This window comes from Balaenoptera borealis (assembly GCF_965194805.1).
Source record: "Balaenoptera borealis genome assembly, chromosome: 3".
NCBI classification, from domain to species: Eukaryota; Metazoa; Chordata; class Mammalia; order Artiodactyla; family Balaenopteridae; genus Balaenoptera; species Balaenoptera borealis.
Genome location: NC_138866.1, coordinates 146,837,663 through 146,865,190, shown reverse-complemented (window position 1 = coordinate 146,865,190; position 27,528 = coordinate 146,837,663). Strand labels below are relative to the sequence as shown.

General features: G+C 50.7%; 1 protein-coding gene across 1 annotated transcript; it reads left to right on the top strand.

Annotated features, from left to right (window-relative positions):
- Window positions 1–1,809: 1,809 nt before the first annotated feature.
- On the top strand, window positions 1,810–27,528 carry RHCG (Rh family C glycoprotein). Its single transcript, XM_082388400.1, has 11 exons — window positions 1,810–2,047; window positions 11,858–12,044; window positions 15,075–15,225; window positions 19,207–19,354; window positions 20,160–20,326; window positions 21,790–21,927; window positions 22,119–22,255; window positions 22,582–22,700; window positions 22,896–22,969; window positions 26,096–26,188; window positions 27,078–27,528. Exons 1-10 carry the CDS (start codon window positions 1,861–1,863, stop codon window positions 26,162–26,164), a joined length of 1,377 nt encoding a protein of 458 aa, XP_082244526.1. The 5' UTR covers window positions 1,810–1,860; the 3' UTR covers window positions 26,165–26,188; window positions 27,078–27,528.

The window sequence follows — 27,528 nt, the reverse complement described above, 5'->3', positions numbered from 1 at the left end:
TGAATTGTAGATTGTCGAGGAGAGGAGAAAGTGGATGAATGGCCTGGGGAGGGAGCTCCCATCCTCCTGCCATCACCTTGGGAGGACAGGTGCTCTGCAGAGAGTCTGGCCCTTGCCTGAGATGGGGCAGCCTGCTGGCCTGGCCTTATGTTAGCTGGAGAGAAGGTATTCTGGGAGGAGGTATTTTCCCTAGGCTTTTGGAGCAGCGGCCATTTCCCACCAGGGGCACCAGAAATGAAACTGCTAGCCACTCAAGGGAAAAACAGAGCTCAGTTCACCACTAAGACCAAGGGCAGCCAGTGAAGAGGACAGCTGCCCTGGGACATTCAGTAAAGTGCAATAACATCAAAATGCTACTGAGGAGGTCATGTTCCCCAAGTTCAGGGGCGAGCTGGGACTAAAGGCAGCAGAAGAATCTTCTTCCTTCCTTCCTTCATTCCTTCCTTCCTTCCTCCCTCCCTCCCTTCCTTCCTTTCTTTCTTTTTAACTGATGAATTCATAAAAGTGCTAACAAAAGATCAAGATGAAAAAAAAATTAATTACATGGGACTGAGTGAACTGATGAGGATGATTATAATTTTTGTGACTTTCTGTTTGAATAAAAAAAAAAAATCCCACATGGACTCAGAGGCAAAAAATATACAAATCAATTTTCACTGCAAAGTAAAGGAGCTGTTACAGTGGAGGATTACTGGACTGAATGTCAATATTATGACATAGTATGAGTGTGTTTCGTGTTTGGTAATTGCAACCATTGTTGCTTTTGTTGTGGTCATCCATTTACAATGCTTGGTGTCAGTTTATTTATCTCTTGTAAAAATAAAATACAGTGTGTGTGTGTGAAAAAAAAGAAAGGGAAAGCAATATTAAAAAAAAAAGAAAAATTAGAAAATCAAATTTATTTTGACAAAATACGGACTAAGCAAAGATTTAACTTAAGTTCCAAGGTTAAATTCTATCTTGACTCATATCAAGATCACTTACAGTAACCAATAGATAATTCCTGATCATAGCTAAATGAACTTGTGAAAAGCTCTTAAACTGTTCCTACAGTCTTTTTTATATATATTTTCCTTAATGGCCTTTTCTTTGGGAATAATGTTAATTTACAGAAAATTTGCAAAGATAGTACAGAGAGTTCCCCTGTACCCCTCACCCAGTCCCTCCTAACTTGCATAACCAGGGTACGCTTGTCGCAACTAAGAAACCAACGTGGGTACAACACTAGTAACTAAACTTCAGACTTTATTTGGGTTTCTCCAGTTTTCCCATTAACATCCTCTTTCTGTTCCAGGATACAATCCTGGGTACCACATCACAGTGATTTGTCATGTCTCTTCAGGCTTCCCTGGTCTATGACAGTTTCTTGAACTTTCCTAGTTTTTCATGTACCCTGTGTGAATTTTGTAATCAGGAAAAGAAAGGCACGACGATGAAGAAGATGAAGATGAAGATGATGATGATGATGATTTATGTCCGGGAATGCCTTCGTTTTTATCTCGGTGGGAGGCAAATGATCGGCTTTTTCTTTCTCTGTTCACCGGAACAGAAGAGGAAAGGCAGTGCTGCCCGGTATCTATGGGATCCACAGAGGCTGGGCGCCTTAATCCCTGCCCTCTGCCCTCTCGGTCCCTGCTCCCGCCACCGTCACTGCCACCCCAGCGCGGGGGCCCTTCGGCGGAGGGCGAGCCGCGGGCCGCGGGTCCCCTCGCCGGTTGGGCGAGCGCGCGGGCGGCACCCGGATCAGCTGTTCCGCAACCGGACGCGGCCGCCCCGCCCCTGCCCAAGTCTTAAAAGCCTCTCCCGCCTCCGAGCGTCCGAACTGCCTGCTGCCCGTCCCGGCCAGGCGCCCCCTGCAGCATGGCCTGGAACACCAATCTCCGCTGGCGGCTGCCGGTCATCTGCCTGCTCCTGCAGGTGGCCCTGGTGGTCCTCTTCGGCGTGTTCGTGCGCTACGACCCGGATGCCGACCCCCACTGGATCGAGAAGAAGATGTCCGGGAACGTTTCCAGCGACTTGGACAACGAATTCTACTATCGCTACCCGAGTAAGTCCCACCACCTTGCAGGCCCACCTGCGGCATATCCGAGCTGTCTCCACCGGGCTGAGGGCCCTGCCTGGCCTCACCTCCGCAGCCTCCTGCTCAGGAACATCGGGCAGGCGGGAGCCGGAGGAGGAAATGCTGCCCACAGCCCCCTGGCCCGCCCCTCTTAGGCTCCCCACCAGGGGGACTTCCCAGTGTCTGAAGATCAAGCTTGGGAAGTGGCCCGATGTGCACAAATTCCTTTCACCCCCTGAAAGCTCACCCGGGAGAGCTCACTCCTTCCAGGTGCCGCCAGAGACCTCCAACCTCCCTGTCAGAGAGCCGTTCTTGATGTCTTCCAAAGACCTGAGTCTCATCTTGGTCACCAACCAGTGGGTGACCCTGGTTCCCTGTCCAGCTGTGCCCATGGTCTCCACGTTAAGGGGGTACTTCCAATGTCGAGGGCTGCAGGGGTGGCTCATTGGCCTACCAGCCCTGCTGCTGGGAGAGGTGTGGGGGACCACGGCACCTACCATCTTTTGGCTTGGAGAGGGAGAAAGAGCACCCCTGAATTCTCTCGCATCTGTGGTGCTGTGGTTAAGAGCATGGCCTTGGAATCACCAGACCTCACCTCTATCATGGCTCTGCCATTAACCAGGTGGGTGGCCTTAGGCAAATGTCATCAATGCAGAAACTCAATTTCCTCCTCTGTCCAGTGAGGATAATAATAGATCCTACCTCCCAGGAGTGGGTTGAGACCTTGCACATAAAGTTCTGGCGTGGTTCTGGACATGGAATCCTCGCTTCGTAATGGAACAATTACTAGAAGAGCACTAAACACAAAGGCCCTAGGATTCAGGAGTTAGAAGAACTGGCCCAAGGTCACTCGGGTCGGCCCAACTTCCAGACTCCCAGCCCAGGACTCTTTTCATGCCCTTGTGCTTTCTAGTTTTCCACACCATCTACCAGAAGCCAAAGACAATCTTTCTAATTGTTGGTGCTCACATAGTCATGGACTGTTGGTTTTGGAACAGTCACCTATACAAACTGGTCTTCCCTCCATGGCTGTACACCCTCAGTAATGGGATTCTACCCATTGTACTCAGATCCAGTTAAATAAGTACACACATTCAGGATGGCAGCCTGCATGAAAAGAAGTAGAGGTGGAGGAGGCTGTAGGCCCCGTGGGAGCCAGCCACATTAAGTGCCTCCCAAAAAGCCAGCAAAATCACAGGCTTCGTTAACAGAAATATTGTGCCTAAAAGAAGGGAGGTGAGAGACGAGGGTGCCCAGCGTTGGTGACACCACAGCCTCTACTGGGCTCCACTCAGGGCCATGTTTTAAGAGATCTTGACAGCTGTAGCCTTGGAATTTAGACTCCAAGTCCACTTTTCACATTGCCCACTTTTATGCTTCTTGGTGGGGGACTGACCCAGCAAATGGTGAGGCAGGCAAGCTTGAGCCCCTCCTTTGCCTGTTTCACTGCTTCCCTCCAGCTCTTGCTTCTCTGTTGGCCACAGAGCCAGCCCCTTGGTAAAGCATCAGGGTCAAGGCCTCCCATGGACGTTTATAGGTCCTCCATGTGTCTGCGCAGTGGAAGGTCTCAAGACCCTCTAATAGGAGCTACAGAACCACGCCAGTAGGGGGTACAATCCTCACATCTCCCCAACTCCTATCCCCACTCTCTCCACACCCACCCACTTCCTTGCATGCTCTACCTTTATTCACTCAGTGATCGCTTATCTATAGGGTGGCCGTATAATTTATCAACCAAATGACACTTTGGAGAGTGAAGAGGTAGGAAATTTATGCTAGTAGTAATTTGCCAGGACACAGGCATAAACCATGACTGTCTCAGCAAACCAGGGCTTATGGCCACTCTGGTCAGAGAGGTACACCCCGACACCCCAGGCCTCAGTGAGGGGGTCAAGTGCTCTGTGCAGAAGAGATCTGTGACAGCTTCCTGGAGAGCAGTGGGATGGTGAGGAGGGGAAAGCAGGGCAGTTAAGGGGTCCATGGAAAGGGCATGCGGGGATGTGGGCTGAGTGGCTCAAGTTTGTGAAAAGACTGGGAGGGAGGTCGCTAAGCAGGATGAGATAGCCCCAGCCATCAATGAGGGCCTTGAGTTTCTCCTGCCATGGCCTCTGTGAGGGCCGGGGCGCTCTTTGTCATCTGAGCAGGAAGTGATAGAGAGGAGAGGAGTATAGGGAGAGAATCTCGGCCTCAGGATTCCTTGGCAAGGGCAGGAAGTAGTGGCAGCAACTCAAACGGAATATGCAGTCTCTCCATACGTCATCACCACCACTGGATGAGGAAGGCAATGTTATGACTCCCATTTTACAGGTGAGGAGACTAAGGCCAGAGAGGGGAAGTATCTTGCAAAAGTCACTCAACTAGGAAACTAGTGAGCCAGAGTAGGAGCTCCGGGGACCTGAGCCCACCCTCCTGGACTGCTCTCCTTCGCCTAGTCTCACCTTTCCCGTCTCTTCCTGCTCCACTTGCTCACAGTGGCCGGTGGCCATGGTTAGGAGTTGGAGCCCAGGTGGTGCCCCATGCCTGGATTCCTGGGCCTCAAGGCAATTCCCAGGGGCAGGGAGTGAGGGCAGCCCTTGTGGTACTTTCAGGATTCTTGGCTCCAGGCTGTCAACACCTGTGTGGGCCTCATTCCTGCCCAAGGGATTAGTGGAGTCCACTGGGCATCTCGGTTTCCAGAGGAGTACCGCTCCAGCTGGCTCAGGCTGGGGCCCGGGAGTGCCTGAGGACAACTCCCCAGATGTGGGCCCCTGGCGGCAGGCACAGAACCAGCTGAGGACCTGCCCTGGCAGTGGCCTCAAAGGCCCTGCTGCAGGCACCGGCTGCTGAACACGAACTTTCTCCTGGGCTGGTGCTCTGGGGCCTGAGGGTCTCCAGGCAGTGTCTGGGGGAGGTTGGCCTGAGGAGGAGCCATCAGAGCCTCGGCTCTTGAAGCCTCCTGGGAGAACTAAGGAAGAAGGGAGATCACCCAAGGTAGAGGATGCCACAGTTTCAAACCTGAAGGACTGTTTCATGAAACCGAGGCAACAAGGCTTGACCTGTGCTCCTGGGAACCTGAACCTCAGATTCAACTCCATTTAATAAAAGACCAATGTTCCCACAAGCAGAGGGCAGTGTAACCTGGTGGTTGACTTTGGAATTAAACAGATCTGGGTCCATCACTAAATGGAGTAAGCCATCTCCTTAACCATGCTGAGCCTCAATATGCTCATCTGTGAAGTGGGAATGTTATTTAATGCATAGGCTCTCCTGGAAGATTGAAGATGACGGGTGGCTGGGAGGGTACGTCTCATGGCATGAAACCAGAGGACAGTAAATGGGTATCGAGCTTACTCAGAAGGGAGTGAGTGCTCTGTTGCTGAAGGTGTTTAAGTGCAGGCTCAGCATCCCTTTAGAGATGTGGCCGAGGAGTGTCTCTTCGAATATTAGTTTGAACAATTATAGCATTTAAATTCCTTTGTGCTCTCCCCACTTACAAGTGCTTTTTGCATGCTCTGTCAGGCAGGGAGTGTATTTGTTTCTGTTTTATGGTGCCAGTGATGGAGGTTAGAGACTTGCCCAGCTGGTGAGTGGCACAGGCAGGGGCGAGGCCAAGCCCTCCCACTGCACAGCCAACCAGCTTCCCCCAGTCTCTGCCGCATTGCTACTCCCCGACCACCTCCCCAGGAGATTTTGCAGTGATGGGGTGGTTCTGTGGTTGGCTCTGAGGCATGGGAGAGGTGGGCACAGAGCCTTGGGGAATTGAGGGACTGGCCAGTAGGCTTCAAAGGCAACAGGTTAGGCTGGGCTGGCCTACAGAGCGTGGGAAAGGCTGGTACCCAGGCTGCTGCAGGGCACCACTCCTTCTGTGCTGAGGCAACAGAGGAGGGAGAGCTGCCATAGCCTGTCAGCATGGGAAGCTTTGTCCTCAGGCTTCAGAGATTTTTGAGATTTGGCCAGCTTCAGACCAGCTTCATTAGGGACCCATCCTGGGAGGGAAGAGTGAGCAAGGAAGCAGGTGCAGAACAGCTGTGTACTGGTGCCCCCTTGTGGCAGCTCTCAGAGCTGGACGCCAGGTGCCAGGCTCGCCCTATCAGGGACCTCCCAGTGGAGAGCAGGTTCTGGGCTGGGCTGCTTGAGTCACTCCAGGCTGGGGAAGGAGGGGGAAGAGGGGAGGTGTCTTATCAACTTACACTGTCCTCCAGCAAGTCGCCAACCCAATGCAAAGCACCTGGTCAGTCTTGAAAGAGAAAAAGAGAAGTATTACAGTAGCTAATACGATTGCACAACGGCTAAAGGGCCAGACCTATGCCCAGGGCTTTGGTTGGATGACCAATTAAATGTGTACCACACACCTCTGAGCTCTGTTACTATCCCCCATTTTACAGAAAAAGAAACTGCAGATCAGAGAGGTATGTCCCTGCTGAAGTTCATGCACTCGGACCTTCACACTATTATTTTTCTTTTTTAAGATTTTTTTTTTTTTGATGTGGACCATTTTAAAAGTCTTTATTGAATTTGTTACAATATTGCTTCCATTTTATGTTTTGGTTTTTTGGCCACAAGGCATGTGGGATCTTAGCTCCCCAACCAGGGATCGAACCCACACCCCCTGCCTTGGAAGGTGAAGTCTTAACCACTGGACCGCCAGGGAAGTCCCCAGACCATTATTATTAAAAGCATTTTCAGTAGCACCAAACTTTATGAAATATAAGTTAATAAAGTGGTACTTCTAATGAGGACTTTGGGAGATAAAGAGAGATGAGCAAGAGAATGAATAGGGAAGGTGCCCAAGGAGAGAGAAGCTGGCATCTGTGTGCCTGAGGTGGGGGGAGGAGAAAGAGACACCTGCAGAGAGGGTCAGAGAGAGAGGTCAGGACAGCAAGGGAGTCACAGAGAAGGACAGAGAACTGGCCACGTGGGGCAGTTAGGGAGAAGCCCTGGGAAGCTGAGGCCTGTCTTCTCCGGCTCCACAGGGAGAACGAAGGCAGCCCTGAAACTGCACATCACCCCCCAGGAAGGCCGCCTCCAGTGCTCTTCAGCCCTGCCCCTGCCCGCATGCTTCCTCTGCCACCAAACAGCTGACACCCCGCTCCTTGAATGGCCCCCACCTTCTGTGATGCTACCTTTTTCCAGGGGTTCCCCCCACCTCCTTGCCAGCAGCTTCCCTGTCTGGTCTGCTGGCTTCAAGGCAAGCTAGCAGATCCTCGGCTTCTGGCTCCCGCTCACCATTCCCACGTTCCAGCTGCCAGCTCTGTCTGCAGGTCTGCCTGATCTCAGACCCCAGCTCCAAGCCCCACGGCCAGGATCCATTCCTCCCACACTACCCTGCCCAACACTCACCGCCACCCGCCACCCCCAGGGTCATCTCAAACTCCCACAACCAGCACTAGTCCCAGCACCTCCCTCCCACCCCGGCAACCTCCTCCTCCTTCCCTGTGTTTACCCACAGCTCTGCCCTCCTGCCATGTCCCCTCCCTGCTTTTGTAATTGTGGTCTGAACGTGTCTTCTCCCTCTCTTTCCAGTCTGTCACCCATCAGTTCTTCCCAAGAGTAACCATAACACCGTGTATGGTGCTTCACATACATTAGCTCAGTTTCCTCCACAACAGTTAGAAACGTGATAAACCATGAAACATGATAATACATGAAATCAGCTGCACACATTGTGAACCTAAGCTGAGCTGCTGTTTGTTTGTGTAGGTCTGCGCAAGAAGCGCAAAGCTCAGAGCACCATACTGGGGCGACACCCACAGCTCTCTTGCATCAAATGCTATGCCCTCAACCCTTACCCAGCAATGTGCCAGGGCCTCGTCTCTCAGCCTCGTCCAGGTGGCTGCTAGCCAAGGGGTCTATGGCTGTGGTCTGGGCCTCAGGGAAGCTTGAAGGGGAGACAGATGAGGGCAAATGGGGGCTGGCAAGCATAAGCATTGCCAGGCTGCTGTGGGCACCAGGGCCTATCCGCCCAGTGGGTAGGAGACTTTGGACGGTAGAAGGCCTGCAGCCTCCCCTGATGGTGAAATCCCACCTGGACCCTAGGCTGGCATATCTGGGTGCTGCTGAGATCATGACAGTAACCATTCATTCATTCATTCATTCCTGGATATTTACGGGGCATCTACCTGGGCACTCTCATAGACAATGGAGACTACCAGAGTGAACAAAACAGGCTTGGCCTTGCCTTCTTGGAGCTTTATAGTCTGGTGGGCTAGACAAACAAACCTAACTACAAATTGTAATAAGAACTAGAAAAGAAAGAAGAGGGTGCTGTGAAGGAAAGAACCAAGTTTAAACTCAGGGATCAGGAAGGCCTCTGTGATGAGGTGACATTTTGCCAAGATCTGCAGGAAGAGAAGTTGCTGGCCATTCTGTGGGAGCAGCATCCCAGGTGGAGGGACCACCACGGGCAAAGACCGGAGTGGGACCGAGCACAAGGGAGGCCAGTGACGCCGGGGCACAGGAGGGAGGGGAGGACTGAGGAAAGGAAGAAGGAGGAGGCAGGCGGGTGGGCCAGGTCTGGTGGGCCCTGCAGTTCACTTTTATTCAAAAAATGTTTTAATTTGGAAATCATTCCAAATTTACAAAAAGTTGCTAAGACAAAAATAGTACAAAGAACACTGTATACTCCTTAACTCCGATTAAGCTATCTGCTCTTCTCTCTCTCTCCCTCTCTCTTTTCCCACATAAACACAAGCACATACACACACTTACTTTTTCCCTGAACTATTTGAGAGTCAGTTATACACATCATGGTCTTGTAGCCTTAATTACTCCACAATGCTTCCTAAGAATAGAGGTATTCTCTTCCATAACCACAGTAATCAATTTCATAAATTTACATTGCACAGTACTTTAATATACTGTCCCTATATAATTTTGTCAGCTGGCGCAGTAACAACCTTTGTAGCACTCCCCTGCACCCGCGCCCACCCCCCACCCCAGCCAAGTCCAGGATCCAGTCTAGTGTTAGGTGTTGAATTTATTTGACCTGTCTCTTTAGCCTCTTTTTTTTTTTTTAACATCTTTATTGGAGTATAATTGCTTTACAATGTTGTTAGTTTCTGCTGTATAACAAAGTGAATCAGCTATATGTATACATATATCCCCATATCCCCTCCCTCTTGCGTCTCCCTCCCACTCTCCCTATACCACTGCTCTAGGTGGTCTCAAAACCCTGAGCTGATCTCCCTGTGCTATGCAGCTGCTTCCCACTAGCTAGCTATTTTACATTTGGTAGTGTATATACGGCAATGCTACTCTCTCACTTCGTCCCAGCTTACCCTTCCCTCTCCCTCTTTAGCCTCCTTAATCTGGACCATTCCTGTGCAGGTAAAGCACCTAGCACAGGGTCTGTCCCATAATAGATGCTCAAAATGGGCAGCCTTTCTTTATCTTTTACGATATTGATTTTTTTCAGGAATACAGCCTCACCCCTTTCTAATAGCATGTTCCTCATTTTTTGTCTGATGTTTCCTCATGGGTAGATTGGGATTATGCATTCTCAGCCAGAGCACCGCATAATTGATGTGTCCTTTTCAGAGTATCTTCCTGAAGGGGCACATTGTCCATCTGTCCCTCACTGGTGATGTTCATTTTGATCACCCAGTCAAGATGTTGCCCAATTTCTCTGCCATATAATTGCTGGGTGCTTTCCCCACTCCCTTGCAACTCATAAGCAGTCTATAGGGAGACTCTTTTAAGACAAGGCAAATGTCCAGCTCTTCATAAAAATTTGTCCCTGGATTTCAGCATCCACTGATGGAATCTTTGCTGTGAAAATTATGATTTTCCAACTTCAGCGCTCATTCCACATTTAACTGTCAGGCTGTCAGCATTCTGTTGTAAGCAAGAGCCCTCCCTGCTATCTCATTTATTTATTTACCTATTCTGAGTTCCTATTTTTTTATGGTTTTAATTTGTTATGGTAACCTAATTATTTCGGTGCTCAAATTGTCCCAGAATTGGCCAGTGAGAGCCCTTCCCTCTGGCCCCTGTGTCCTGTGACACCTGTGGTAGTTCCTTTTAGTGCCTTATACTTTCATAGCTGTCTTTGCTTCTCAAAGCTCTTTGCCTTCTGTTATTTCCTGGGAATCTAGAACCATGCAATGTTAGCCCTAGGAGGACACTTGAGATCATTCTAATCCATCCCTTTAGTTTTATCATTGAGAAAAGTGAGGCTCTGAGAGGGGAAGTGGCTTGTCTTTTCTTCCTTTCTCCCTTCCTTTCTTTCTCCCTTTCTTTCTTTCTCCCTTCCTTTATTCCTTCCTTCCTTCCTTCCATCCTTCCTTTCTTTCTTTTTTGCCGCACTATGCGGGATCTTAGTTCCCTGACCAGGGATCGAACCCATGCCCCCTGCAGTGGAAGCGCAAAGTCTTAACCACTGGACTGCCAGGGGAGTCCTGGAAGTAGCTTGTCGAGGCCACACTGTGAATTGGTCGAAGGGTTGGGTCAGAACTGAGAATTAGACTATACCTAAGTAACAATAAATAATAATCAAGTAGCAATAAATAATGACATGCCCATTTGGAGCATCTATTATGGGATAGACACTGTGCTAGGTACTTTACGTACATGTCTGCATTTAATCTCTGCAACATCTGTGAGTAAGCATTGCAGAAGGTGCTGAGAACCAAGTATGTTAAGTGACTTTCCAGAGACATCTAATTCAGGTCTCAGTGATGCTGGAAGGTGTGCTTGCTGGGAGTGGGGGTGGGATGTGGCGATGTTTCTGGGGGTGATCAACCGATGTGCATGGCCAGTCAAGGGACTCCTAGGCTAGATGAGACTAACTTCTCAATAGTAAAAGAATGGAGTTGAGGAGGCAAGGCCCTAGACCCTGGGTGTAATCCACAGCCTGGCCCCAGTTTCAAATGCCTAGCTGCCCACGCCCACCCTTGGTGAGAGTGGTGAGGGGGACCTGTCATCTTCTGAGGCAGTGCTCAGGCATTTCTTGGCCTTAAAGCCCAGTGGTCTAAGTGCTCTAAAGTGGGGGGCCCACCTCCGTTCCCCCAGCCCAGTCCACTCCAGAAGGTCTTCTTTTTTTTTAATTGAAGTATAGTCGATTTACAATGTTATGTTAGTTTCTGGTGTACAGCAAAGTGATTCAGTTATACATATATATAAATATATTTTTTCTTTTTTTTTAATAAATTTTTTAAAATTAATTAATTAATTTACTTATGGCTGCGTTGGGTCTTCGTTGCTGCGCTCAGGCTTTCTCTAGTTGTGTAGAGCAGGGGCTACTCTTCGTTGCGGTGCGCGGGCTTCTCATTGTGGGGGTGCAGAGCATGGGCTCTAGGCACTGCAGGCTTCAGTAGTTGCACCACGTGGGCTCAATAGTTGTGGCTCACAGGCTCAGTACTTGTGGCTCACAGGCTTAGTTGCCACAAGCATGTGGGATCTTCCTGGATCAGGGACTGAACCCATGTCCCCTGCATTAGGCAGGCGGATTCTTAACCACTGCACCACCAGAGAAGTCCATTCTTTTTCATATTCTTTTCTTTACGGTTTATTACAGGCTATTGAATATAGTTCCCTTTGCTATACAGTAGGACCTTGTTTATCTGTTTTATACATAGTAGTTTGTATCTTATGACTTGATGGGGGTAGTAGTGGCTCCTCTACTTGCGGTTGAGCCATTCATTACCGTGCCTAGCCTCAGGATCCAGATGCGGGCATGGCGGGACCCAGCTTGGGGGGCGGCCTGGCCCGGCCAGTGGCAGGGAAGACACAGGCTCTGTGTCGGGCGGAGCTGGCCCAGACCCAGGGCTATGGTGGGCCTTCGCCAGGCCGCCAAGACCCTCGGCTGCGCTTTCCCCGCAGGCTTCCAGGACGTGCACGTGATGATCTTCGTGGGCTTCGGCTTCCTCATGACTTTCCTGCAGCGCTACGGCTACAGCGCCGTGGGCTTCAACTTCCTGCTGGCGGCCTTCGGCATCCAGTGGGCGCTGCTCATGCAGGGTTGGTTCCACTCCTTTGACGGACGCTACATTCTCTTGGGCGTGGAGAAGTAAGCGCGGCGCGGCCGGGGTGGGGGGGGTGGGGTGGGGGGGGGGGTGGGGCGAGCACAGTGGGCGGGGCCCCGGGTGAGGGGAGGGTCCAGGGGCGGAGCCCGGGGCTTGGGGCTGTGAGCTGGGTCCTCACCGTCGAACCAGGGTACCCGGGCCCTGCGACATACACCACACTCACTCACTCACTCACTTCCTGATCAGCGAGTCCCCAGGGTGGGAGTTCTAATGGTGTCCAAGTGCTGTTGGAGGGTTTCCCTCCTCCTATGACACAGGCTTCAGGGACACAAGGCCAGGCTTCTTCTCTCCAGGGGCCAGAGCCAGACCCTCCCCTTTGACACATCAAACATCAGAATTGCCCTGAGAGACCTCAGCCCATGGAACCCATGGAGGGGGCGGTGTTGCGGGTGGCAGAGGAGGGGAAGGAGTGTGGGCCTGCCTGAACCAGCCTCCTAAGATTCATTGTGGACGGAATGGAGTGCTTCTCCCTGCCTTGCCCTCTCCCTGACTAGCCCGTATCCCCACCCACGGAACAGGCATAGGAAAGAGCTGTGAGGCAGGTGTGGAGACCTAGGACTGAAGCCCCTCCCTGCCTCAGCCTCCAGGGGGCACCTCATCCCCATCTCTTCTCACCTCTATCCTCATCACTTTTCTCTGTGATAATCTCTTGGTCTGGTGAATACCACCACCCCCTCGCATCAGGTAACTCAGCCCCTCCCTCTGTCTGAGGAGACCTCCTAGGAGCCTCAGTGTGTCCGTCCCCCCAACACCACCACCAGGTTATACAATAAATTTGCCAACTTGCTAAAAAACCAAGTTGCCAAGCAGTCAACTCACTGAATGGCTCATTTATCAAACTCTCTAGGCCATGGCAACTTATGGAACCTATAGCAATTTGTGTTGCATGGGACAAAATCAGAAAACCAAGTCCACAGAAAGGGTTTAGAGGCAAATTGGTATAAACCACGTTTAAAGTGCAAATCCCTGCTGTCACATATAGGGCACCAACCAGGTATCATAAGCCAGGTGCCTGAAATTTTAAACATATGCCAAATATTTGCAAAATATTAATTCACTAAGCCAGTTAGTGACTCCATGACTTAAGAGAAACAGGAAAAATAGTCGACTAGATAGAAAATGTTTCAGAACCAAGAAGTCTTTTTGTATATAAAATCCGTGACATGCATATCAATCTACTGTTTAAGATACACAAGAAATTCTCATTCCCAAAGCCATAGACCCAAAGTATAAAAATATCTGTAATATATTTAATTGGCCACCACAGCAAAATAGCTATGGCTAAATGCAAAACAAAAGTATACAGCTTTTTTAAATGTTCAAAGGGAATTATTGTAAACTTTTGTGAGTTAAGTTTTTTGAACCAGTTATTTAACAAGTTAGTCACTTGACACCTTGAGTTTTGGCAAATTCGTTTTCAGGGAAATGATTTTCACCAACTGAGCCAGAGCTGATCTCTGGTGCCCAGGGCTGAGATGAGCATGTCGCCCTCAGACCTGACACGTGGACCCTTCTGGCTTCTGTCCTGTCCCTGCTGCAGAGTCCTCCAGATCCTACCTGCCACTCCAGCGTAGTTCCCCTCTGCAGGCCCTGCCCGAGAGGTGAAATCCAGATCGCCATCTTCCGGAAGCTGATGGCCCAGGTGTGGGCTTTTGTACTCTCCCTCTCACTCCTTCCTAGTGGTCACCTCTGTCAGATGGTCTTCTGGCTGCAGTTATGGGAATTGGGGCAAATAACTCGGCCTCTCTAAGCCTCCATTTCCCATCATTGGTTCGGGTGTGGTACAGGAGGGCCTGAGCAGTACTGAGCAGGCATTTTAGTGCCTGGCACTTAGCAACTGTCATCCTTCATGCAGCCAGGCCCTGGGGACTCAGCAGTGAACAAGGCTCATAGTGAAGCATACATTCCAGTGAACATCCTTTGTCTGGGGAGGGACCCTGAGGGAACAGTGCCCTGCCCCCACTCCACGCACTGACCCTACAATCAGCTGGCTTCTTACTTCTCACCTCCTGATTCACACACACACACACACACACACACACACACACACACACACACACACCTGAACGTGGGGGAGGGGCACTCCCCTGGATGTGACTGCCTTAAGGAAGTAGTAGCCCCTGCTGTCCTTACACGAACCCCAATTAACAACGCTCATGACTCGGAGAGCCACGCTGAGAGTCTGCCTTGGAATCCAGGACAGCGTTGCTGCTGGCAGGGCCTATGGAGGCCTGGGTTAGGCAAAGCGGACACACGGATGGAAACAGGATCTCCTCTGACCACATGATGTCCGCCTCTGCTGGCTGGCTGGGCTTTCAGGGTCCAGACTTAAGGAGCGCCTATGTGCTCCTCTGCCTCCATTCTCTCTGCTGGTCTTTCTGCCCCCTCCCTCCACCCAGCCTCCGGCTCCCTACTGCCTGCAGGAAGGCCCCTCTCTCTTCCCTGGACACATATCCTCTCTCCCAAGCAAGGTGAAGAGGAGGTCGCGATAACTCAAACCCAAGCAAGGCCCTGGTAGCCAGCAGGAGAGGTGTGTGCAGAGTGAGAGATAAAGATTTGGAGGCAGAGACCACATCTGGTTAGAGGAATCGGGGAAGGCTTCCTGAAGAGGAGGCAGGTGAGAAGAGGTTCTGGAAGGGCAGATTGAAGATGGAGGGCAGGGCAAGGCCCCAAATATGGGCCACATTCAGCAACAGCAGCCAGACCACTTGGGTGCCTGAAGCGCAAGCTGCCTGCAAGGAGCGGTGGGGGCCTGAAATGGGGCCACAAAGGAAGGGTGTGGCATCTAGTATGTGCCACTGCTGTGCTGGATACTTCACATGCTATTTCTTTCAATTCTTAGAGTAGCTCTAAGATGCTATGTGCCCATTACCACAGATGATGAAACTGAGGCTCAGAAAGTTTAGACCGCAAGCCCAAACCCACAAGTGACCAAAGTCTAGGTTCAACCCCAGGGCTTGGAGTGCCACTTCTTGCTGTGGCCTCAGCCCCTCCCCTGACCTATCTCCCCACAGCCTCATCAATGCAGACTTCTGCGTGGGCTCTGTCTGTGTCGCCTTTGGGGCAGTTCTGGGCAAAGTCAGCCCTGTCCAGCTCCTCATCATGACTCTCTTCCAAGTGACCCTCTTCTCAGTGAATGAGTTCATTCTCCTCAGCCTGCTAGAGGTGAGCAGGGCTCAGAACAGGGATGGGGGTGGAAGGGACACTTGGGGGAGGGGAAGGAGGGGGACAGAGAAAGAGAGGGCTGGGGAGACATGACAACTGGATTCAATTCAAGCTTGGCAAGTCACTTAACCTTCTGAATCTCAGTTTCCTCATCTGTAAAGCGGGAGTAATGACATTTATTGGGCAGGAATGATAGTCTACCTGGTACATCAGTCCACCAGCTAGGCAGAGCAGTGGTTCCTCACATGTTGATTTTCTCTCTTCTTTCTCTTTCCTGTATATCAGATGGAAAGAATGGGATGTTCCTGCACATCCTCTTCCACACACATATTCCCAGATTGCTCTGCCAAGAAAAAGACGCAGTATATTGAAGGGGCACATCAGTAAGAAAAGTTCTCAGGGGAGTGGCCAAGGTGGATATGTATAGCTTCACAGGTTGCACAACTCCAGAGGTGCCATTCACATGGACTTCTATGGCAGGAATGGTGCCCCCTGGGGTTGACCAATTCACTGGCCCAGGTAAGGGGCACCTTAGGCTGCTGACTCTTGCTCAGACACCTCTTTGGTATATTTGCAGGTGTAGGGATTATTCAGGGACCCCATCCATTTCTTAGCCCCCAGCTCCTCTATATTTGGACTCTGCCTGAAAACCCCCAGGATTTTTTGGGTTTTTTTGTTTTGTTTTTTTTAATACAAAAGTTTATTTCTCAGAAGCAGGGAGATCAGGGCTTGTATAGTGGTTCCTCAGTATCATCTGGGATCCAGGACCCTAATCTTTTTTGTTCCACTATTGTGAGCATATGATTTTCATTCTTTTTCTTTTCTTTTTTTTTTGGCCGTGCTGTGCACACAGGATTTTAGTTCCCCAACCAGGGATCGAACCCGCGCCCCCTGCAGTGGAAGCACGGAGTCTTAACTGCTGGGCCACCAGGGAAGTTCCACTCCCAGGGTTTTTGTTTTCAGGCCACCCTACATTCAATCATTCATTTTGTCATTTTTTTTCAGCCACCAGACTAGTCCAAGCCACCATAACCCTTCCTCTTGACTCATCTCCCTGTCTTCATCCTTTTTTTTTTGTTTTTTTTCTTGGCCGCGCCAGGCGGCATGTGGGACCTTAGTTCCCCTACCAGGGATTGAATGAACCCGCGCCCCCTGCAGTGGAAGTGCAGAGTTTTAACCACTGGACAGCCAGGGAAGTAAGTCCCTCCCTGTCTTCATCCTTGCCCCACCCACCACCTCAGGCTAATCTCCACCAGCAGCCATGGTGACCTGTTAATAATGCATATAAGACCATTCCCCAGATTAAAACCCTGGTTTTTAAAATTTCACTTCAAATAAAATCCAAACTTGTTATAAGGCCCTACACGTTCTGGTCCCAGCCTTTTCTCCAAGCTTATCATCTACTCTCTCCTCATCTTTCTGTGCTCTGGCCATACCCTGCTGTCTGCTCTTCAAACACACCAAGCTTGGTCCCACCTCAGGGCCTTTGTACTTGCTGTTCCCTTTACCTGGAATGCTCATCCCCCCCAGTCCTTTTTTTGTGGTCTAAACTGGAATCTCACCTATTCAGAGAGGCCCTCCCAGATTCTCCTACCCAGTGTTGCCCTCTACCTTACCTCTTCCCAGTCACTCTCTCTCATTGCCTTAATTTATCTTCTTCATAGCATGTATCCTTACCTGATAAGCATGGGAAACCTTATCTTATCTGGACCGTCTCTATTCCTGGCACCTGGCCCAATGCCTAATAAGTTCTCAAGAAATATTTGTCAAGGGAATGAATTTTGGAGTCTAACTGCATGTCAGGCAATGCTCCAGGCACTGGGATACAGAGGTGAGCAGGACTCTTGTTTCGATCCCAAGGAGCTCACAGTCTAGTGAGGGGGCCAGGAAGCAAATAGACAGTGACCGTACAGTGAGACAAGGATTGAGCTCCAGGGCTAGGTGGCCTGGAGGGAGGGGAGGAAGACCTGAACCAGCACATGGCAGGTCAGGGAGGCTTCCTGGAGGAAGAGATATCAAAGCTAGAAGTCAAGTAGGAGATAACCAGGCAAAGGAATGAGCAAGGGCATTTGAGGCAAAGGAAACGGGGTAGGGAGAGGAACATGGCTCTTCAGACTTTCAGAGGCTGTGTTAAAGAGTCTCAACTTTATTTTTTTGTTTGTTTGTTTTTGCCTGCACCATGCAGCATGTGGGATCTTAGTTCCCCAACCAGGTATCGAACCCAAGTCCCCTGCATTGGAAGCGTGGAGTCTTAAACACTGGACCACCAGGGAAGGCCCAAAGAGTCTCCACTTTATCATGAGGGCAGTCGGGAGCTATGGAAGGTTTCAGGCAGGAGAGTGGCATGGTCAGACACATGTAATGGAAATGTCATTTTGGCTGTGGTGAAGAGAACAGTTGGAGGCAAAGGGTCCAGTTAAGAGGCTGTTTTAGTCACCCTGGTGAGAGATAATGGGACTGGGACTGGGTTAGTACAAAGAGGAGAAAGTGGATGATACAAGAGTTATAAAGAAGGTGAACAAATAGGCCTCGGAGACTGGTTGGGGTGGGTAGAGAGAAAGAAGTGAGGCTAGGTGAGGGGGTACACAGTGGGGTCAACAGATGAGATCTGAAATTGGCTGAGAAGTAGTATCTTGGGTGTGAATTTAGAGGCAGAGAAGGCTCCTTTGGCCCTCAAAACCCCTCCCTGATCTGCTGCAGAAATTCTTTCAATGCATGACAGTCTTTTGGCCTCTCTTTGAGCCAAGTTTAAACACAATAATGACTGCTGACAGTTAAGGAGCACTTGCCCTTGCCTGGGCCCTGCTCTGAATGCTTCACATGGGTTATCTCATTTAATTCTCATCTCTGAGATAGACACAATTATTACCCGCATGTTACAGATGAGAAGACTGAGACTCAGAGAGGGTAAGGGGCTCCCCCAAGGTCACATAGCTAGTAGAGGCACCCACCAGGCTGGGAGTCAGGAAACTCAGCTCTGTCAACTATTCAACAGCTAGCTCTGTGACCTTGGACACAAGGTTGGGTTTCCCATCTAAAGCAAAGAAGCGAGTCTGTGATTCTGATTGGGATTTCCTGAGTGGGGAGGAAGAGGAAGACGAAGAGAGGGGAGGTTGGGGGCAGGGAGGAAGACTAAATCAGTCAGTCGTCCACCCCTGTGGAGTGCCACATGCTTGCCAAGTGCTTTACACAAGTTGTCTAGTTTCATCCTCAAGACAGCCCTGCTAAGTCCCTACGACCTGCCCCACTTTGTAAAGGAGGAACTTGAGATTTAAGGTCCAGAGGTGCAGTGGGCTGAGTTGGGTAGGGCAGGAGGCCCAGGAATGGACAGATGGGGAGGGCACCAAATCTGCCTGCTCTGACTCTGGGGGACAGGGGAGAGGAGAGGGGATGGGGTGGACGGTGGGAGGTTGGCTGGGAGGTTGGAGGGCAAGGAGCATGATAGGGTGCAGGGGAGACGGGTAGTGGCAGTCCGGATAGGGTGGTGTTGGGCCAGGAGTGGTGTGTAGGAGGAAATGTGGAGAGGGGAGACCCTAGAGGGCAGCGGAGAGGTCCCAGGAATTAAGATAAGCTGGAAACTAGTGGGTGACAGACTAGATAGGGCGCTGCCCTGGGTCCTAGTTTGGCTTTACCTCTTCCAGCTGTGTGACTGAGCAAGTCCCTCTCCAGGCCTGGGTTCCCCGTCTGGCCATAAACCTCATCTGTTGGGTGAGGATGCCCTGGCATTTTGCTGACAGGCTTACAGTCTGAGTTCATGGGTTCCCCCCTCTTTATTTTTTTATTGAAGTGTAGTTGTACAGGGGATCCCCACTTTCTCCCCTTCCCAGTTGATGGGTCTATAAGGGGCCCTGGGCTCCCTCCTGTAGCCTGTGGAGTCAAAAGACAGCTGAACTTCTGTCTGTGGGTAGGGGGAGGTGGGAGAGTGCTCCGAGGAGGGAGAGAGAGGAGGTGTCAGAGTCTTACAGGCCCCTTGTACCCCAGGTGAAGGATGCAGGGGGCTCCATGACCATCCACACATTCGGCGCCTACTTTGGGCTCACAGTGACCTGGATCCTCTACCGACCCAACCTGTATCAGAGCAAGGACAGGCAAAGTTCTGTGTACCACTCGGACCTCTTTGCCATGATCGGTGAGAGCTTCCATAATGATTGAGGGCCACCACGATGACCGAGGGCTGCCATGTTGGGTGAGGACCACTGTGACGGGTGGGGAGCACCATGATGGGTGCAGGTCACCATGAGGAGTCCAGGCTGCCATGTTCACACCTGATCCCCACGTGGTCTGTCAGGTGGCTGCCAGTTCCCTTTGGAGGAAGAGCAGAGAGAGGTTGCCTACAGATACTTCCAGGATCCCAGATACTTGTCCCTTTCCCCCATGGGGCTGGAAGAAGTTGGTCAGTCATCCTGTGTGTTCCCTAGGATGTCCCAGGGCAGACACAGTGGTAACCAGGAATGGTTCACTCCGTCCCTGGGCTAGGCAAGGTGTACATTCCTATTTCCTGTGTCCATTCATTCCAGAGAATACATATCAGCCACCCTCTCTGGTCTCTTAAAACCCAGCCCTGCCTTCAAGGAGCTCCTCACAGTGTAGTGGAGAGATGGCCATGCCACCAGATAATCTCCCTACAGTAGAGAAAAAGATTCTCCCTCAAGGTGCTGTGGAAGCCGGGTGGGAGGCATTTCGCCCAGTTATGGGGTCAAGGTAGACTCTCTGGAGCAGAGTGGAGGGCTCAGTGGGAGTTAGGTAGTAAGTAAGGCAGGGAGGGCCTTCTAAGAAGATCCCAGTATGAATAAAGCTGCCGGGGTGGGAAATAGCTGGGGCGTGTGAGTCATTTGACATCTCTGTAGCTAAAGGACAGGATGTCGGCCTGAGCTCCGTTGGGCCCATCTAACACCTCTTCTCCCGGGCCCACCGGCCCTGTCTGGTCTGGTCAGGCACCCTCTTCCTGTGGATGTACTGGCCCAGCTTCAACTCAGCTGTGTCCAATCACGGAGACGCCCAGCACCGAGCTGCCATCAACACCTACTGCTCCTTGGCAGCCTGTGTGCTCAGTGCGGTGGCCCTGTCCAGCATCCTGCATAAGAAGGGCAAGTTGGATATGGTGAGTGGGGGCCGGGGGTGGGGGGGAGCAGTGGGGAGCCTTGGGGGGAGCTGCGGCCATGACTGCCTGTGCCCAGTGGGAACTGATCACCATGCCCTGCCGACAACGCTGTGAAGCAGGCAGCATAAGGATTATCGCACCCATCTTGCAGATGAAGAAACGGAGGCTCTGGGAGAAATGATTTGTCCAGATGACATAGCTGGCTTTAGGCAGAGCCCAGAACCACAATCTTGGAGGTTCTATTATGCCTGCTGCTCTGCATGAGCTGACTCCTCTCGTTCTCCCCCCCGCAGCCTGGGTGCTGACAGCTCTTCTGGACTGAGCACCTCCCCTCTGCCAACTTCTGATCCTCCAGACACTGGCCCTCAGCCTTCCTAGCACTGCTTTCACCTGCCCTATCCCACCCACTCAAAGGGGGAATCCCTTCGATGCACTTGGGAGGTTTGTGGGAATGTGGTGTTGCCCAGTGTCCTTCATATCACGCCACTGGGACATGTGTTTCTGTCATTAGCGGGAGGGGCCAAACCCCATGGGTGTTGGTAGATTTTTCTGTAAAAAGACGACCACCTCTCTATTTGCTATTCTGACACTAGCTTCTAGACATGGGCACATGTGTGTTGAGACACTGCCAGGAGTGCCCGTTATTCCGGGACACAGCCTCGAGCCCCTGGATGCACTGGCCAATCATTGCACAGAGAGGTGGGGACTCAGGCAGCAGCGGGAAGAGAATCAGACACGCTGACGTGGGCACATGCAGGGAGGGACATGGAATAGGGTCAAGGTCAGGGGCTCTGGCTCCATGAAGACCTGGATCAAGACACCTTTCTGCCCCTTGCTAGCTGTGTGGTCTTCAGCAAGTCCATTAACCTCCCTGTGCCTCAATTTCCTCATCTGCAAATGTCAAAAGATAACTGTACTTACCTCCTGGGCTTGTCGTGGAGAGGAAACAACATCCCCGCAAGCCAGTGACACAGTCCATGGCACAGATAGGCGCTCAGAGAGTCAGCCGGTGCTGATGTAGGCTCGCAGAGTCTGACATGGGTGCGTGTGAATGAATACGCCCCAGAGGTGCCTGACATTGGCACACGAGCACGTAGAGAACATCAGACATGCAAACCTGGGCACACAGGGATGTGTGGCAGCCAGATACAAAGGGAACATGCAGATGTGCTGATGGAACTCATTGGCATGGACACAAGAACACTGATTTGTGCACACGGAAAAAGCCCAGAGCGCTGGTGTGGGTGGCACACGTGCAGAGAACACAGGGGTGGCTGTCCGAAGCCTGGGCCCAGGCTGGAGCCCTCCGCAATCTCCTGGCTTGCTGAGATGCACTCTGAGCCATCCCTGGCTCCCAGGTGGCACCCACGCATAGGAGGTCAACTTGGGCTCTGGGTCAGCTCCTCCAGGACGCTACTGTGGGAGAGGACTGAGTTCCTGCCTGCTCTGCCTGCCCTGCTCAGGTGCACATCCAGAACGCCACGCTCGCGGGAGGGGTGGCCGTGGGCACCGCCGCCGAGATGATGCTCATGCCTTACGGCTCCCTCATCGTCGGCTTCATCTGCGGCATCATCTCCACCCTGGGTTTTGTGTACCTGACGGTGAGGGCCCCAGGCTGGGGGCTGGAGAATGCTGGGGTCTCTGTGTTCCTGACAGTGGGGGGCGGTCCCTAGGGAGGGGGTGACGGGCTGGGGAATCCGGGGTCTCTCTGTATTTGGAGCCTCCAGAATCCTGGCCTCCCCACATCGTGCCACAGCCCCCTGCCTGAGCAGCACCTATCTCCCCTTTCCAGCCATTCCTGGAGTCCCGGCTGCGGATCCAGGACACATGTGGCATTCACAACCTGCATGGCCTTCCCGGCATCATAGGCGGCATTGTGGGTGCTGTGACGGCAGCCTCCGCCAACACTGAGCTGTATGGGCAGGAAGGGTAAGAATGGAGGAGGTAGAGGGAGGTTGAGCTCCCTCCTTCCTTCTCCATTCCTCCTTCCTACTGTTCCTCTCGGGTCCAAGACTGTGTCTCTATCCCCTTTCTTGCCCAGTCTGGACCACTATTTCATGGGCCTTCTCTCCTCAACCTCTGTCCTTCCATAAGAATCTTAGAGACCATCTGATCTTTCCAGTGCCCCCATTTTGCAGACGGGAAGGCTGAGGCCCAGGGGTTATTGAGCCTTGGTGTCCACTCATGTGTGGGGTGGCAGCAGGCGGTGACTTGGCCTCTCTGTGGGGCCCTGACCTGCCCCGTTTCCACCCCAGGCTTGCCTTTGCCTTTGGAAGTTCCACACCGAGCTGGAACGCAAGCACACAGGGCAAGTTCCAGGCTGCTGGTCTCTTTGTGTCGCTGGCCATGGCCCTGGTGGGCGGCATCATCGTAGGTGAGTGGGGCTGGCTGGGCCAGAGAAGGTGGAGCCTGTGGTTGGGGGACCTAAGAGTGCATGCCAGAGGTCAGCTGGGGCTCCCAGAAACCCTTTGTCTCTGCACTTATAGCGGTGAGACTGAGGGGATTTTTCCAGTCAAGGGAAAGGGCTGGGTAGGTAGAGAAGTTATCCCTGACCTCCAACTTCCTTTAGGGGTCATTTTGAAATTGCCATTCTGGGGACAAGCCGCTGATGAGAACTGCTTTGAGGATGCAATCTACTGGGAGGTGAGTTTTACTGACTTGTCCCCCCACACAAGGGTGGCTGCATTCCCCTCTCCCTGGACCACATCAGCTGGGCTGGGGCCTGGGAAGCAGGAAGCTGAGGGTTGGGGGACAGAGCCTGTGTCATCCTGCTCCTTTATCCAGGAGGCTGTGTCTCCTGGGGGTTGAAGGCTTCATTCTAGAGCATTCTAGAGTAATTCCCAAAGCATAGTCCCCTGTGCTCCCCAGAGCAGCAGCACCACCTGGGAACTCGTGAGAAATATAAATTCTCAAGTCCCACCCAGAGCTCCTGATTTCACAACTCAAGAGGTGGGGCCCAGCACTCTGTTTACAAGCCCTCCACGTGATTCTGATGAAAAACTCATCTGTGAACCACTGCCCAAGACCAGTGGGTTTGGGTCCTTACATGCACATTGGAATCACCTGGAGAGCTTTAAAAGCTTTCCAAGCTCAGGTCTCAGCCTCCAGAGACTTGGAATTAATTGGTCTTGTGAAGGACCTGGGCATTAGAATTTTTCAGTATTTAAAACCTCCCGGGTGAATCTAATATACAGCCTGGGTTCAGAATCACAGTGCAGTGCTTAGCTTCTGTATCCATAAGAACCACCTGGAGACCTTGTAAAAACTCAGTTTCCCAGACGCTAGCCCAGAAATTCCATTTCAGTAGGGCCTGGGACTCTGCATGGGAACAAGCTCCCAGGTGGTCTTGTACTAACACTTCTTCCAGCACCCAGAGAAGTGTCAGTACAAAAATCCAACTTGAGAAACACTGTTCTAGAAGCTAAAAGTAGTAGAATGTCACAGAACTCAGTTTCTTTAAAAACATGCCACAGTTTGGGCTTTCTGTGACTTCAGGATGGCCTTCCTCCCCACGAATCATTATTAGAGGTATTTACCTGCATTAGGTGATGGAGGATGACACGGAGGGCCCTTCTTGCCTCCTGCACTTCCCTCTCCTGACAAGGGCAAGGACCTAGCCTGTGTCTGTGGCCCGAGACAAGGGTCTGCCCATCATTGTCCTTCATTTGGCTTTGTATTATTTTATTACTGAAGTATGGTTGAATTACAATATTATATTAGTTTCAGGTGTACAGCATAGTGATTCAATATTCTAATAGATTATACTCTATTTAAAGTTATTATAAAATAATAGCTATATTTCCCTGTGCTGTATACTATATCCTTGTAGCTTATTTTATACATGGTGGTTTGTACCTCTTAATTCCCTACCCCATCTGGCCCCTCCTCCCTTCCCTCTCCCCACTGATAACCACTAGTTTGTTCTCTATATCTGTGAGTCTGTTTCTGTTCTGTTATATTCATTCGTTCATTTTATTTTTTAGATTCCACATATAAGTGATAATGTACAGTATTTGTCTTTCCCTGATTTATTTCACTAAGCATAACACCCTCCAGGTCCATCTATGTTGTTACAAATGGCAGAATTTCATCCTTTTTTATGGCTGAGTAATATTCCATTCTTTATATATACCACGTCTTCTTTATCTGCTTATCTGTTGTTGAACACTTAGGTTGCTTCCATATCTTGGCTATTGTAAATAATGCTGCTATGCACATTGGGGTGCATGTATCTTTTCAAATTAGTGTTTCCATTTTCTTCAGATGTATATCCAGGAGTGGAATTGCTGGATCATATAGCAGTTCTATTTTTAGTTTTTTGAGGAACTTCATTACTGTTCTCCATAGTGGCTGCACCAATTTTCATTCCCACCAACAGTGTCCAAGGGTTCCCTTTTCTCACATCCTCACCAGCATTTGTTATTTGTAGACTTTTTGATGATAGCCATTCTGACAGGTGTGAGGTGATAGCTCATTGTGGTTTTGATTTGCATCTCTTATGATTAGTTGGCTCTGTATTTTTAAAATCATACCAGAAGTTTTCAGGGTAATCCAATTTTATGTACATAACTAATAAGCCTTTTAAATTCACTCTCTTTAAATTATTTTTAAAATTATAACATGAATAGAAGCTCATTAAAGAAAATCTGGAAATAGAGAAAAATAGAAAGAAATCCCATCACCCTCATTCAAGCACTATTAATAGTCTCGATATATTTCCTTCCAGCCCTTTTTTAAAAATCGGCATTGATTTTTCATACATAGCTGAGATGATATTATACTCGATTTGTTATCCTGCTCTTTTTCTTTATCTCTCTATCATAAGAAGTGTTTTGTGTTATTACATTCTGAATAAACTTTATTTTTTTAGCAGTGTAATTATTTTCATTCTATATTTGAAGTCAGAACTTAAACTATTTCAGACACCACAATTAGAAACCACACAGATTTAATGCTGATGAAATAAACTAAAAAACATTATTAATTCCCAAATGTAGAAGTTCTCTCTTGTTTTTTTTTTCTTTTCTTTTTTTTTTTTTTTTTGCCATGGCACAGCTTGTGGGATCCTAGTTTCCCAACCAGGGATTGAACTGGGGCAGCCGCAGCAGTGGAAGCTCCAAGTCCTAACCACTGGACCACCAGGGAATTCCCTCTTGGTTCTGTTTTGATCTTTATAATTTATTCTAAGTTCACACCTTCTCCGTGCTATATACTCTTCAGCAGTGCTCAGTTTCAAGTAATATAATTCCGTGTCGATGGAAGTAAGCCACCATCAAGCCATTCCCATGGCCTCTGGCCTCTGGGTAGTCTACCTGGGAGATAAGGTGGCTTCCCAGAGGACAGAAGTGAGACAGATATTCCCCAGGACAACAGATGAGGGAGTTTTTAGGATCAAATCTGAGCCTTGAGGCCAAGGTTGGGCTGATCTGCCCCACCCCTACTGCACCTACCAATCCACTTCTGGCTTCCCCTGCATCTCCCCCTACCTCACTTTTGGACCTGCCTGCGGTTCAGGGAGCTTGCCATGCTGCCTCTCACCTGGCACACTACTACTACCTAGCACCCTGGACAGTGGCTAAGTGAACCAGGAGCAGGATACCTGTGTGAAAGACTGCCCTGCTTTGCGGCATGCAAACTGCACGGTGATCACAAGGTGGCGCCCGCCACACATCATTTGCTGCTCCTCACTTGCCCAGGCTGTTCTAGTTCCACCAGGTACACCTGCCTGGCCTGGGGCAGGGCACTCGGAGCTGCCTCCTCTCTCTGCAGATGCCCAAGGACCAGAAGAGTATTGTCTTCCGTTCTGAGGACCCCGCCCTCAAGGCCTCAGAACCTTAAACTCCCAGGGCAAGTGAGAAGCAGGTGAGTATGGGCTTGGCTTGTCAGTGGGGACCCAACTCCGGGAATCAGATGCCACCAGCAAAGGGGCAAAAAGAAAGCATCAGGAAATGAGGATGTGAGCTCCCACACCCCCCTACCCACCCACCCACAGCGGCATGCTGGGGTTGGTGGGGAGGCACTCAGAGTCAGACTATGCACCTACTGGACAGACACGGTAATTTGTGGAAAGCACCCTGGAATGGAAGGTGACCGTATATATATATATATATATATATATATATATATATATATGTTCATACTTGGCTTTGCTGCTTACTGGCTGAGTGACTTTGAGGATCTCTTCACCCCAGAGACTGAGCCTCACTTTCCTCATTTATAAAAGTGGAGATGACAGGTCTGGCTCTATTCAGTAGATCAACTCAGGCGAGACCCTTCCTTCCTTATCTCTCTCTGCTTCCTTTTTTTCCATCAACTAACATTTCCTTGCTCCCTCTGTGGAATGCACCAAGCCCTTTCTCATGCCTTTTGCATCTGACCCTTCAGAGATCTCTACAGACAGGTGCAGTTACTTACCTCTTTTTAATAGATGAGGAAATTAAGGCTCAGAGAGGTTCAGGATCTTCAAAGCCACACAGCGCAAGTGGAGGAACTAGGGTCTCTCCAGGTCACTATCATTGCTCTTATCGTAGTTATCTGACCTCTTCGAAGACCAGAGTTTGGAAAGAGCTGTGTCTGGGACACAGGCTGAGTGATGTGGCAGGAGAGGATGCTGGGGTTTAAGGAAAGAGAAAAGAGAGGCTGTCACCAGTTGCTTCTAATGCTGCCCATCTCGTTCAGAAAAGGAAAAGGTGCCCGAGGGGCTATTGCAGAACATGACAGTGGCCCGCTGCTGTTGGCTCTCTCCCTGCAGGCTCCACAGACTGTTCCAGCGTTCCCCAAGGAGCCAGTGCTGATCAAGCTGGGAACAAAAGAGCAAGGCAAGCGGCACTCCACCTGCTGGCCTGGTCCAGGGTGCCTCCATATCTCCCTCCACCTTCATCCCAGGGGACCTGCCTGAGAATGGAGGAGGAGCTATAGACAAAGTGGGCATCCAAGCCAGGTTCTGGCTGCAGGAAGCCTGCCACCAGGGGTCTTGGTGGCCACATCCTGAGAAAAGCAGGCAGGAGTGGGGCTGGGGGCTGGAGGTGGACCCGAGGCCTCCTAGGAGACAACGTAGCTGCCAACCACCGACTGCTGGGCTCTTCCACTCCCTTCCTGCCCCTCAGCCAGTATCTCCCATGCCCCCTGAATCCTCCAGACCTCTCTGTGCCATGCAGATGGTAGCCTCCGTGAATAAAACATTCTTGGTGTTCTTTGTAGAA

Excerpts from the sequence above, each read along its gene's own strand:
- RHCG (XM_082388400.1), top strand. The coding sequence starts at position 1,861 with ATGGCCTGGAACACCAATCTCCGCTGGCGGCTGCCGGTCATCTGCCTG. Across the intron at positions 2,048-11,857 it reads ATTCTACTATCGCTACCCGA|GCTTCCAGGACGTGCACGTG; the intron begins GTAAGTCCCACC and ends CTTTCCCCGCAG. Across the intron at positions 20,327-21,789 it reads AGAAGGGCAAGTTGGATATG|GTGCACATCCAGAACGCCAC; the intron begins GTGAGTGGGGGC and ends TGCCCTGCTCAG.